Consider the following 13,532-nt stretch of genomic DNA (forward strand, 5'->3'; position numbering starts at 1 on the left):
GGTGCAGTACCATGGCTGTTTGCAAAATAGCAACTTTATATTTGCCGTTATCCTTAGTAAACAATGTAACTACAGAAGAGAAACTCTTTGGTCATGTTTGAACAAGATGCAAACAATCAGATTGAAAAATGTATGCTAAGCTCAAAGTGCTCCTGCCAGACTTTGAGATCAGCTGAATAGATTTAAAAATTTAACTGTTCCAAAAAAAGTCCAGTGTTCCTTTTAATACTAGTGACTATTTTCTGTCTCATAGGTTTTAGTAAGCATGATGAGGGGATGTGGGGGCAAATCTCTTAAGTCTGCTGTGGCAGCTTTCTTCCAGAACTCAGGATTTAGTGGTTTAAAAAACCTGAGCTAACAAGTATGATAGAACAGTGAGAGAGTTTGAAAATGAGGATACATGAAAGAGTCAAGATATGTCAGCATTTCCAATTGCTGTGGTACCTTCTTATTGTTGTCGGCCAGGAGCACTACAGCTAAATATATAGGGGGCTCCAGACTTATTTTAGCTTACTTCCAGGTTTATTTTAGCATCTCTTCATGTTGCGGCTCAGTTGTCGGAAGTTTTTCCCCTCAAGTCCTATTTTCACAACCCCTGACCCTGACCTTTGCAGTCCAACTATGTGACCTGGAACTTACAAAGTAATACGCTTCTTTTTTTCTAGTTTTGCTTCTTTTGATCTGTTGTTTGGTTAATTTTGTTTGTCTCTTGGTTCTAATTTCCCTGCTGTCTTGATTTCTGCTTGTTTTCGATTTCTGTGCTTTTCGGCCTATTTAACGGCTTGAGTCGAATGCTAACTCAGCTCTGTTCTGGACGATGACTAAGCAAATGCTTATTTTTAACACTCAGACTAATGTGTGGGAAATAGGGCTTTCAAGGTCATATAAAGACATGATATCCTAATGCTCTCGAAGTCGCTGTGAAGTTTAAAGTGATCGGTTAAATCATTTTTACTTCTTCAGAGTATCACATTTATTGCAGTAGGATAGGAAAATAGTTTCCTTAGTGACTAGAGCCTTTGCCAAGACACAAGGGATGCAATTCTTCAACAGCGTAACCTTTAAGACTCAAATCACTGGTGGAGCTTTCTAGGTCATTCCTTCGTACCTTTTGGGTTAATGAATTTAGCTTCTGTTTGTGATTCATAATTGCTCTTGGTGGCTGTAACCCCATTTGACTCAACTCCTTAACATTTAATCAGAAGAATGTCTTAGGCATGGTGTGTTTTCCATGATGAGTAGGGTATTGAGAATGTATTTGCGGTCCTGTTGTTCACTCGCCATCACAAATAGTGACTCGTATTTAACCTTTCCACAATAAAACGTTATTGGCCATAAACGGTACACAATCTTTTGTTCTGAAGCTCAGTTTTACTTTTACTTCACTTTACCTTACTTTTATTTTACGTTTACTTTTATTTTAATTGTATTATTTATTTTATCTTTATTTTACTTTTTACTTTTAGTTATTTTACTTATGTTTATTTTATCATGCTTTATTATATTATAATTTTTTAATTTGATCAAATTTTTACTTTAATTTTTATTTCGTTTTTTTTTCTCAATTTGAGTTATTTTACTTTTTTTCATTTATGATTTTATTTAACTTTTTTTATTTTATTTTATTTCATAAACTTGTTTTACTTTATATTATTAATCAAATTTTTAATTATATTTTATTATATTTTATCATTTTTATTTAATTACATTTTACTTAATTTATATCAAGTTGTTTTTTTATTTTACTTTATAGATTTATTTTATTTTACTTTTAGTTTTTATTTATTTTACTTTTATGTTTATTTCAGTTTTTCAACTTTTTATTTTACTTTATATTATTATATAATAAATACATATAATAAATCTCAATTTTAAAATTTATCTTTTTTTATTTAATAAAATTTGTACTTTTTATTTAATTTTTTTCTTATTTTATTTAATATTTAAATTTATTTTATTGTTATTTTATTTTTTTTAATTGTTTGATTAATTAATTTGATTTATTATTTATTATACTTTATTTTTTCTCTGTTTATCAATAGTTTTTTTATGTTATACAATTTTCTATTTGCTTGTTTGACCAGTTTAAGCTTGCCGAAGAACTCAGATCAAACTCTTGCTATTGGAGTTTGTTTCTTTCTAACTGCACCATTTGTATCGAACAATGTTATTCCAAATAAAGTTCTTGTAGTAACTTCATTCAGTGTTGCATTAATGTCATCTTCAACATGAAGCATATTCATAACTAGTGTACACTTATTCAGAGGCCTAAACCTTGTACACCCCAGATTGGCAGTATGTACTCCTTGTTGTCTTAATAAGTTTATTCCACACACAGGCTCACATTGGTCTTGATCGGCCCAAGAACGGTCATTTCAACAATGGTCAGGTAATCCACTGGTCAACCATGACCCAACTACCTGACAATCACAGCTGACAATCTCACAGTTTGGCTTTTTTTGTTTTTGGAATTGGTGGATGGATTGAAGGCTTGTGATTGGCAGTTAATACATTAATACACTCCTTCTGACTTTGACCCTCACTCATAGCCCATCTGCTGCTCCTCACTGGGTTGGTTGTCAGGTTTTTATTTTTCCCTATTTGAAGTGAAATTAACACTCCCCTTATTACTGTATTTCCAGCTTTTTCGCTCTCTTCCTTTATTTATACACACACGTTCATTCATACTTCTTGGGTTATACAGGTGTGTGTTTTATTATCCTCATCTTTGTGGTTTTTCCTTGCCAAGTCCTGCTGCTGATTTACATCCACATTTATTCTAATTTCTATGATTATTATTATTATCATAACTACCTCCTGCTCTCTCTCTTGTTTTTTCTCTTTCATATACAGACCAGAGATGACTTCCTGGGGCAGGTGGATGTGCCTCTCACGCACTTACCGGTAAGCTCTTGTGTCAAGTGCAGTTAAAAGCAAAAGTATTAGCCCTCCTGTAAAATTATTTTTCAAATATTTCCCATTTAACAGACCAAGGACATTTTCACAGTGTTTCCTATAAGTTTTTTCCTCAATAAAGTCTTATTTCTATTAGTTTGGCTTTAGTAAAAGCAGTAAATTTATTTAAAACTATTCCTATGTAAAATATTATTATTATTATTTTATCATTGGGTACAGAACAAACCTCTTGTATTCAATAACTTGCCTAGTTAACCTAATAACCTAGTTAAGCTTTTAAATTACACTTTAAATGGGTCCAGAGTGTTTTTTAAGGCTTGGTTGTGTTTATAAGATGCAAAGCAATGTGTGCTCATTCTTCATTTGTAAAAAATCACGTCATTTTTTCATATACAGGGTGGGCCATTTGCATGGATACATCTTAATAATATGGGAATGGTTGGTGATATGGACGTCCTGTTTGTGGCACATAAGTATATGTGAGGGGGCTTGTAAATAACTGATGCACACCATTGTTTTTCTTGTGAAATTCCCATTAAGTTTATTAAGGTGTATTCATATAAATGGACCACCCTGTATATTACTTTAATTATATACAGTTACTCAGCTAACATGATAAAGACAATCATATTTCCTAGTTCCTCCGAAAGCCCGCTCTCAGGAGGCTCTGATTGGTCAGCTAACATCATGTGCTGTGATTCGCGGATCAGCTCCACATCACCAAGAAGCATCACGTCCAGTCACTAGCATGCGCCTGCTGTGTAAATACTGTCAGTCAGTGTAATCGTGTTAGTGTGAGCCTGAATTAGACATAAAATGAAGAGGACACAGCTGAATTTCATGCCTGATCACATCATTCACAAATAAATTCTGACAGGTGTCTTTATTCAGGTTATAAGCATGTGCAAGTAGTATGAAACATTCACATATTTTTGCGAGTTTGTTATTTGAGAATGCAGGTAAAGCAGTCGCATAGAGAGACACTGCAGCGCTAGTGAAGATTGTGGGTGTTTACAGCGGTTTGATGGCTAAATATGAATTTGTAGCTAAATTGTTAACGGTGCCAAACAGCGTTTCCTGTTGTTTACATCCTTGTTTACGTCCTCGCTACAACATACCGTAAATGCTAGACATTGCAAGTAAAAGATCAATTTTAACAAATAAAGACACTTACAGGTTGTGGCTCACAGTCCACAGCTTCGTCTGTTATGGTTGGAGCTGCTCCTTCTATGAAGAGTTTTTTGCCGAATCCAGCACTGAACTGGGAGAGATTCTGGAAGCTTTCCTTTGTCAAATGCTAGCTAAATATTTTTATAATTATCTGGAACATAATTAAATTAAATTGTAAGCACTTCTCTCTTTGTGTCATGTCAGAAAAGCTCTGTGGAAATAGCAGCGTTTGGACGACATTTTAGCTTTCTCTGCTATAACATTACAGCGCCTCTGGCCATGCCCCTTTGCTGCGCGGGGTGTATGCACATGGTGTATGCGCATAACCTGAAGCGTTTGGATGTATCAGCCTGGATGTATTTTTGTGGCAGTCCCCAAACTTCGTTCGCTGTAGGCTTTGCTAAGCTAACTCTGTAAAAGCCAATGTCTCCCTTTGTATTGAACTTGAGAGATGTTGTTTATGTTCACACATTACACATCAACTAAAGTTTAAAATATGATATCGTAGTGGCCGATGGCTGCTTCGCACTCAAGGCTGTCTATGCTAGTGAGGGAGAGATCGTCACTAATGGGTGGGACTTTCCCCCTCTGATGACAAGTACAAAGTGAGAATGTCAAACAAAGTGTTATAAAGAGTGATTATAAAAATAAAATAAATTAATTTTAACCATTAGAGGCTGGTTATATTCACAGATTGTTGCCATGGAATGGTTTAAACCCCTTATAAATGTGATTTTTGCATAATAGGTCCCCTTTAAATGGGCAAAATAAATTTTCAAGACATTTTTTAAAATAACCATTTTAATAACAGTGACAGTACATAATATTTATTTCTATTATTTGACAAGATACTAGTATTACTATTATTGGTAGTAGTACTGGTAAAGGATAGTTGGATGAATGAAAGGAAGGAAAGACAGACTGAAGGAAGGAAGGAAGGAAGGAAGGAAGGAAGGAAGGAAGAAAGGGAAGGAAGGAAGGAAGGATAGAGAGACATGGATGGCTGGATGGAAAGATGAATGAATGGATGGGTGTATTGAAGGACCAACGGATAGCTGTATTATTGATAGGTGGATGATAGACAGACAGACAGATAGAATAGGAGATGGAAGTTATTGAGAGTCACATGATGGTAATTAAACTCAATGTTGGAGCTCATATCCCTGTACGGAGTGGAAAGGGAATTGCTTGGAATGTAAACACACAGGCTGTTTCTGACAGGGGTATCCCAACTAAAAAACACCCTGCCAAAAATGGGACACTCTTCCAGGGTGGCCCGATTTAGCCTGTACCACTATGTTATACTGCGTAATAATGTTTGGTCAATCCAGCGTTCTATTTATGTCCAAATATTTGATATGATGTCAAATAAGAATAGCATTGGTTCAGTTTAGATTGTGTGTTTTACAGTGATATCTTCCACTACATTACTTCTCAAATGGTGGTATTTTTTGGATTTATAGTTCCAGTATTAGGATTTTCCTTATTAACTTGAATGTAATATAGTAGACTGCAAAATTATTAGTATTGTAATTTTTTTTTAAATGTTTCTCAATTGTTGTTTAATGAAAATATTTTTTCAACACATTTTATAATAGTCTTATGTATGGTAACAGTCTTAATAAATATTTTGATTGATGATATGATGACAGTGCAAAATATTTACAAGTGCAATTTAAAGGCTTAACTAGGTTAATAATATTCACTGGGAAAGTAATCTTAACTAGGCATTTCATTGAACAACAGTAGTTTAACCCCCCCCCCCCCCCCCCCCCCCCCCCCACCCCCCAAACCCCAGCCCCCCAAAAAAATCTTAAAGAGGCTAATAATATTGATCTTAGATTATTTTATTTCAAATTTTTAGTAACTGCTTTATTCCAGCTAAACTAAAAGAAATCCTTTCTCCAGAAGAAAAAATATAATAGGAAATACTGTGAAATTTTCCATTCGGGAAATATTTGAAAAAGAATGAACATTTCACAAGAGGGCTAATAATTTTGCCGTTAACTAAATATGAGCATTTGATTTTTTAAATTTAATTTATTTATTTCTATGTTTTTTAATTGAATATTTAAAGTTTTAAATATGTAAAATTTTTATTTACATTCACTTCAAAAATGTGTAATCATATGTTCATTTGTTCATTTCATATGAAATTAATAAAACAAAAGTCTATGACTACAGGCAGTTTGAGGGTCTTAAACTTATCTGCTATAAAAATAAAACAGTTGTGAACGTGTTCAGGAATGTTTGCTGAGGTTGTGGATTAATGATAATAATATGGAAAATAATGTTCAGTTTCTGTCACAGACCTTTTGTTTTGCATCGTAAGACCTCATCGTGTCATCAGAAGCCACAGGTATTAGTTTTGTTTTGCCTGTATGTGCTTTTTGACTTATTATGAGAGTCAAAAAACACATACAGGCAAAACACAATTAATACCCGTGGCTTCTGACGACACGATGAGGTCTTACGATGGAAAACAAAAGGTCTGTTAATGTTTATTTTCATTTTATGAATCACTAGTTATTATTATTCCCCTTTAGAATTTGTTTTTGTTTAGTCACAGGACAAACCACTGTTTGTCAATGACTTGCCTATTAAGATTATTAACCAAGATAAGCCTTTACATTGCATGTTAAAGCTGAACATTACAAAATAGCTTGCAAAATATTATGTATAGTTAAAATATATTTTTAAACATAAAACACACATAATATTTATGTTAATGTTTAATAAAATACTCTGTTACCCAGCACTTTTATTTTAAAATATTTGCAATTTCATGGCTAACAGTTTTAGCTTGTATTCGCTTTATATTGCCTATATATATTTTAAAATCTGTTTCTCTAACATTTAAATGTTAGTAAAATGTTTGAGGAATACTCAACTAGAAACTTATTATGTTAATGATCTTGCACAGCTTCTTGTACTGTACCATATTGCTTTAAAATGATCCAAACGATACATTAGCTTTGTTTCCATCCTAAAATGTGAATTAACTTTATGCGCAAAACACGAATATTGCATAAAAACTGTGCGAATAAAGCAGCATTTCCATCTAACGAGGCAAAGACAACAAAATCGTCACTTCCTAATTAACTGGCACCAAATATCAACAGTAAAAATGCAATTTGCTGTGGTAGGAGAAGCGCGAGTCTTTTCTTCATTTAATAAATGACTTGCACAGAAGATGATGCCGACACGCAAAGAACGCCTGGTGCCGTTTAAAGCCGTTAGACACAGAGCACAGATGCTCTTGACAGTTCTGGAGGTAATTAATAATATAATAACACTAATATTGAAATGGTTAAGGCATTTTAGAATGGCCAAAACAACATTTCAGATGTTTTAAAGTGTGCTCAGCCTGCTGGTTTGTTCATTCACACACATTTGATCATCACATGATCTCTTACAACAAAATCACATGACCGTTTTAATGCGCATATAGAAATTTGTTCGGTAAAAGTGTTTCCATTATAGTTTATGCACACTTTTTTTATCAAATAAAAATGTTATCCTACTCAGTTATGCGCGTTTTCAAGATTTATGCTCATCTTGGCGTTTCCATCAACCAATTTGTTTTATGCGCATATCCAAAATGGGCATAAAAATAGGTGGATGGAAACGTAGCTATTGTCTCAAAGAAGATGATGTTGGCAAGCTTTGTGCTTGATAAAATAATGGGTTTTCAGTATGATATTTTGTTCCAATAAACGTTTGAGCAAGAGACAGTTTCCCCACAGCGGACTTTTAGGAAAAACATTTGGAATGGAATAACTCTTGTTTTTGCTTAAACCGTTTCCAGTGGCTAAGTGCAATTTCTTTGCTGGATTGCATATTTAGACACACACACACACACACACACACACACACACACACACACACACACACACACACAGAGTGTCTGGTCTGTTTTCCTTGTGGCCGCCTACATATCTACTCTTCACTGCTGCGTGGTTGCAGTCCAGACCATGCTCTCCTTTTCTGCCGTCTTATATTGCTGAATATTTAAAAGTGGTTTCATATACTTGGACCAGATGCGTTTAGATGGATACAGTTGAAGTTTATTATTTATGAAATTATTACCCCTCTTGTAATTTTTTTTTTCTTTTTTAAATATTTCCCAAATGTTGTTTAACAGAGCAAGGAATTTTTCACAGTATTTCCTATAATATTTTTTCTTCTGGAGAAAGTCTTCTTTGTTTTGTTTCTGCTAGAATAAAAGCAGTTCTTAATTTTTTAAACCATTTTAAGATCCAAATAAGTAGCCCTCTTAAGCATCATTATACAATGACTTGACTAATTACCTGCCTAGTTAACCTAATTAAGCCTTTAAATGTCACTTTTTAGCGGAATACTAGCATCTTGAAAATTATCTGGTAAAATGTTATGTACTGTCATCATAGCAAGTATAAAATAAATGAGTTATTAGCAATGAGTTATTAAAACTATTATGTTTAGAAATGTGTCAGGAAAAATCTTTTCATTAACCAAAAGTTGGGGGAAAAATACACGGGGGCTAATAATTCAGAAGGGCTAATAACTGTATATGTTTCCTTGGACTTTTTTTTTTGTTTGTTTTTCAGGACGTGGACGCAATAGGGCGCTGTTTTTTTTTTTTACATTTCACAGTTTACGAATAGATTTCATAAAAAAGAACACGAGTAATCTTGGTAAACTATACATCAGTCTAAAGCACGACCCTCAAGCAGACATTATTTTACCTACTTGTTTTTCAATGGGAAGCTTATAAAGAATGTATTTGCTAAATTTGTAAATCTTTATTAGATATGGAGTAAATATCATCATAATAACAAGACACATGCATTCATTGCAGTACATCAGGGTTTATTTTGAAAGTTAAGAGTCTACAGAACAAAATCTCATCAAACACATTTAGTCCCCCGACACAAGAGTGTTGAGTTATGGTTGGTTATTCATTTGTTTATGTAACCATTTCTTTGGAGACTTATTGTTTACATTGTTTACTATGTTACTTACGATCGAAAATGGCGTCTTTGTAGTAAAAAGCCAGGAGATATCATAGCTTACAAATAAAATGAGAACACGAACTGAATAAAAAGTCAAAGTTATAGTTACTAAAATCTAAACAAAGCAGTCGAGTGTTTTGACGTTCGATTAAGCCACCTTGCAGATTTGAGTTTGTCTGAACGCATTTTCACCTCCAGTGTAATCTTGGCTTGCCAAAAAGGAAAAAGCCTCTCGTTCTCCTTCTGGGCCTCCAATCTTTCCTCACATAGTTTTGGTTTCGGGCACAAGCAGATGTGCCAATTCCATCAATTTCCATCAGATTGCAGCCACTAATGACCAGCCGTGAATATCCAACCTGTGGGCAGTTTAAATGTAATGGAAGATCGGTGTTATGTAAGAAAGCTGGAAGTCACCCAAGGGTTTACATCTCCCGTTCTCAACCTCCCAAAACCAAGCTGGGGCTGTTATATTTAAATGCGCTGAGATTAGCCCTTATTTAATGCATGTTTTTGTTGTTCTTGTTGATGTCTAGACTGAAGACCCTGCCATGGAGCGTCCATACACATTTAAAGACTTTCTCCTGCGTCCAAGAAGGTCAGTGGTTGCAGATTTCACAACTGCTGTTCAGGAACATTAGAGGATATATTTGGTGGCAGTTTAATGCGCTGGTTTTACACTTTGACCTTTTTTGATCGTTTGATATAATACAGCGCATGAAAGACTTGACAGTGTATGCTTTCTGAACTAAATGTGCAACTCTCACACTAACAGCAGTGAATCATTTTAATGTGGCGATATTAACAGACAAAGATGTTGAATGAACACAAACTGTATTTTTAAAAAATATATTTTTTACAGTTTTTATATTAACTATTTAAACCAGTACGTTACCACTTTTCTACCACAACTACGACATAAAAAGAAAGAAAAAAAATAAATAAAAAGGGTATAAACTCTAGATATCTACATATACACTCACTGGCCACTTATAAGTGTACTTATAAGGTACACCTGTCCAACTGCTTGTTAACGCAAATTTCTAATCAGCCAATCACATGGCAGCAATGTAGCCATGTAGACATGGTCAAGACAATCTGCTACTGTTCAAATAGAGCATCAGAATGGGGAAGAAAGGTGATTTAAGTGACTTTGAATGTGGCCTGGTTGTTGGAGCCAGATGGGCTGGTCTGAGTATTTCAGAAATTTCTGATCTACTGGGTTTTTCATGCACAATCATCTCTAGATTTTATAGAGAATAGTCAGAAAAAGAGAAAATATCCAGTGAGCGGCAGTTCTGATGGTGCAAATGCCTTGTTGATGCCAGAGGTCAGAGGAGAATGGCCAGACTGGTTTGAGCTGATAGAAAGGCAACAGTAACTCAAATAAGCACTCGTTATAACTGAGGTATGCAGAAGAGCATACAACACGTCTAACCTTGAGGCAGGTGGGCTACAGCAGCAAAAGGCCACAGCCTACCTAAGTATTGGTGCTGGCCATGTCCATCCCTTTATGACCACAGTGTACCCATCTTCTGATGGCTGTTTCCAGCAGGATAACGCATCATAAAGCGCGAATCATCTCAGACTGGTTTCTTGAACATGACAATGAGTTCACTGTACTCAAATGGCCTCCACAATCACCAGCTCTTAATCCAACGTGGGATGTGGTGAAATGGGAGATTGGCATCATGGATGTGCAGCCGACAAATCTGCAGCAACTGTCAATATGTCAATAACTATCAAACATCATGTCAATATGGACCAAAATCTCTAAAAATATTTACAGTACCTTGTTGAATCAATGCCACAAAGCATTAAGGCAGTTCTGAAGGCAAAAAGGGTCTAACCCGGTACTAGTAAGGTGTGCCTAATAAAGTGGCCAGTGAGTGTATACACAAAGTAATAACAAATAAAAAGAAGATAAACTACAACGTAAACTTATAATAATTATAAAAGGAATACAGAATGTATTTTAATATATTCATTGATGCCACTTTACTGTATACTTAACTATAATACAGTAATTTAACATTAATTTTCATTGTTAGTTAGACATTATGCCTCTCAAAAGTTGCAAATATTTTCAAAAATCTTTTATTGTGAAGTTCTGTTTAATATAAGTGGCTAACTGTAGAATTCCAAAATGTATTGTTATTAGTGACAGCGGTGGTCATTAAGTGAACTTTTTCAACATTTTAATCGTATAAAGAAGTTGGAAATACCTTTGCAATGGTATACTGATAAGACGCCATCAACGCTGTTCACAGACTGACTTAAGCCACGTTTATGACAGCATTTATATCACAATGACAAGTTTTTCCTTTCTGTTTTGAAAAAAATTCACGTCTGCATGACAACATTTTCAGAATGATTTCACAAATCTCTGAAAACGGCCAAAAATGATGCATTACATATGCCAGGGTGCACAATATATCATTTTAGCATCGATATCGCAGTGTGTGAATATGCAATAATCACATCGCTGGACATGCAATGTGTAGTCAGGATTATAGTTGGCTAGGTACAACAGTTGAGAACACAATGGAATTTTCAGTTTAACCATGTAATTTCAGTTTAACCATAATAAAGTGAAAGTTAATTAGTTGCATGTGTTTTTAGGCCTGTGTAAACATTTTAAGCGAGTTTAAAGCATGCTGGCTTTACATTTGTAGAGAAAGATAATTGTATTTAATTATTTAACAATGAAGACCCTACAGCTTTATTGTACATTTGAGTATTTTATTTCTGTTACTGAAAACTGTTATACTGCATTTGTATATTTGCTCTACTGTACTTTATCTTTGCTTATATGTTGTTTATAATATTTTATGCAGATGCACTCCACTATTTTTGCCCAATACAGTTATTAAAGTTATCTTATGAAATATTGCAATATAAATCACAGAAAATCACACACAATGTAAGTTTTTCAAAATCCAATATAGTGCAGCCCTTATTGTAATGTAAAGCAAATAAGCTCAATTAGCTCACTTTGATAATTAAGCATTAGCTTTAGCAAACACTTGCGCAACAACAACACTATCACATACTCAACCATTTTTGTATGTTTGTTTCAATCTACACTCTCATAAAAACATACTATACATGTGCATGATGTTATAATTTTATGTATTTTAGTTTGGGTGTTTATACAACACAATATGGACACAACAATGGCTGTGTTTTCAAAAACGTCCACTTTGTAATTTACCTTACAATTTTTAATGCTTTGTCCTGTAGTCATAAATCTCGGGTGAAAGGTTACCTGAGGCTCAAGATGGCCTACCTGCCAAAGAATGGAGGACATGAGGAGGAAAGTGGCGAAATGAGAGAAGAGGCTGAGGTGAAGTATATCCATCCACCCTTTTAATAACCTTTTTTTTAATTTATTTATTTTTTTTATTAATACTGTGGATCATTTTGTAAAATGTTTAATTTTGTAGATCAGATTTTAATATTGCTCTAAGAATGTTTTTAGAAGTAATATGTGTACATTCATTCAGGCTATTAGTTTACAAACTAAATCATCAGTATACTTAGAATAAATACTACATTATACTATAATAGTACACTACAGTTAATCATTGGTTTGCCAAAAGTGTAATATTTAAAAATGCTTTCTTTCTTGCTTTCTACAGTTTTTAAAAACTTACTTTTAATTAAACTTTTTTAAATGTTGATTAAAAAAATAATGTGTATAACAGAATAATACTTTTTTATTTAACAGAGATGCTTTCCTGTGATAAACTGTATGTTCGGATATTCAAACAACAATCTCTTCCTTCCAGTTCTTCTCAGCTCCAGTCAAATTTCATGACCTCAGAAAATGGTCAAATAAATAAAAAGATAAATAAAATGGACTAGAGACATGTTTAAATGTCTTTCTTTTCTTGCCTTCAGTGATTTTAGTGTCTCTTTATCCCCTCAGACTACTGTACTTGGCATTTTTCCTTTCAAAGTATGCCACTTTGGCTCGAACCATTTGACGGTCTGGCATTTCCTTCCTTCAGCTTTCTAGCTTCCTGTTCTCTGACTTAAATCCCACTGTTCAGTTTTCAGTTTGATATTTATTATTCTTCTCTCTGCTAGAGGAGAGTTTTCAGTCATCGCAGCTGTAATACAAATCATTACACTAAAATGGATAAGAAGACAGCATTTTAACAGTTGAATAAAAAAAATGCATGTTTAAAGGGACAGTTCAAACAAAAGCTACAATTTTTTGGATTAACTTTTCCTTTAAAAGTTGTTGTTTTTACCTGTTTTCCTAATAAACAAGGTCTCTTTTTTTGCTACTATAAAATTGTTTTGGAAATAAAATTCTAACTTTTGTGAATACCAGGTAGTATTAGGAAGGATTAGGAATGTATAATAGAATCATGTATATGAATATGTACTTTTTAAGTATTAATAATCAGCTCATATCTTAATAATAGACAAGTAATAAGCCACTAG

General features: G+C 33.9%; 1 protein-coding gene across 12 annotated transcripts in view; it reads left to right on the top strand.

The window, feature by feature from the left end:
- The window catches only part of nedd4l (NEDD4 like E3 ubiquitin protein ligase), a 160,998-nt gene that overhangs the window by 87,254 nt on the left and 60,212 nt on the right, over window positions 1–13,532 (top strand). For 9 of the 12 annotated variants that reach the window (XM_056447082.1, XM_056447073.1, XM_056447074.1 and 6 more), the window contains 4 exons: window positions 2,339–2,389; window positions 2,854–2,904; window positions 9,614–9,675; window positions 12,321–12,423. In XM_056447082.1, the coding sequence (XP_056303057.1) occupies window positions 2,339–2,389; window positions 2,854–2,904; window positions 9,614–9,675; window positions 12,321–12,423 (267 nt within the window). The remainder of the gene's footprint in view (window positions 1–2,338; window positions 2,390–2,853; window positions 2,905–9,613; window positions 9,676–12,320; window positions 12,424–13,532) is intronic. The other 3 variants (XM_056447083.1, XM_056447084.1, XM_056447079.1) reach the window with 1 other exon arrangement.

This window comes from Danio aesculapii, chromosome 21 (assembly GCF_903798145.1).
Source record: "Danio aesculapii chromosome 21, fDanAes4.1, whole genome shotgun sequence".
NCBI classification, from domain to species: domain Eukaryota; kingdom Metazoa; phylum Chordata; class Actinopteri; order Cypriniformes; family Danionidae; genus Danio; species Danio aesculapii.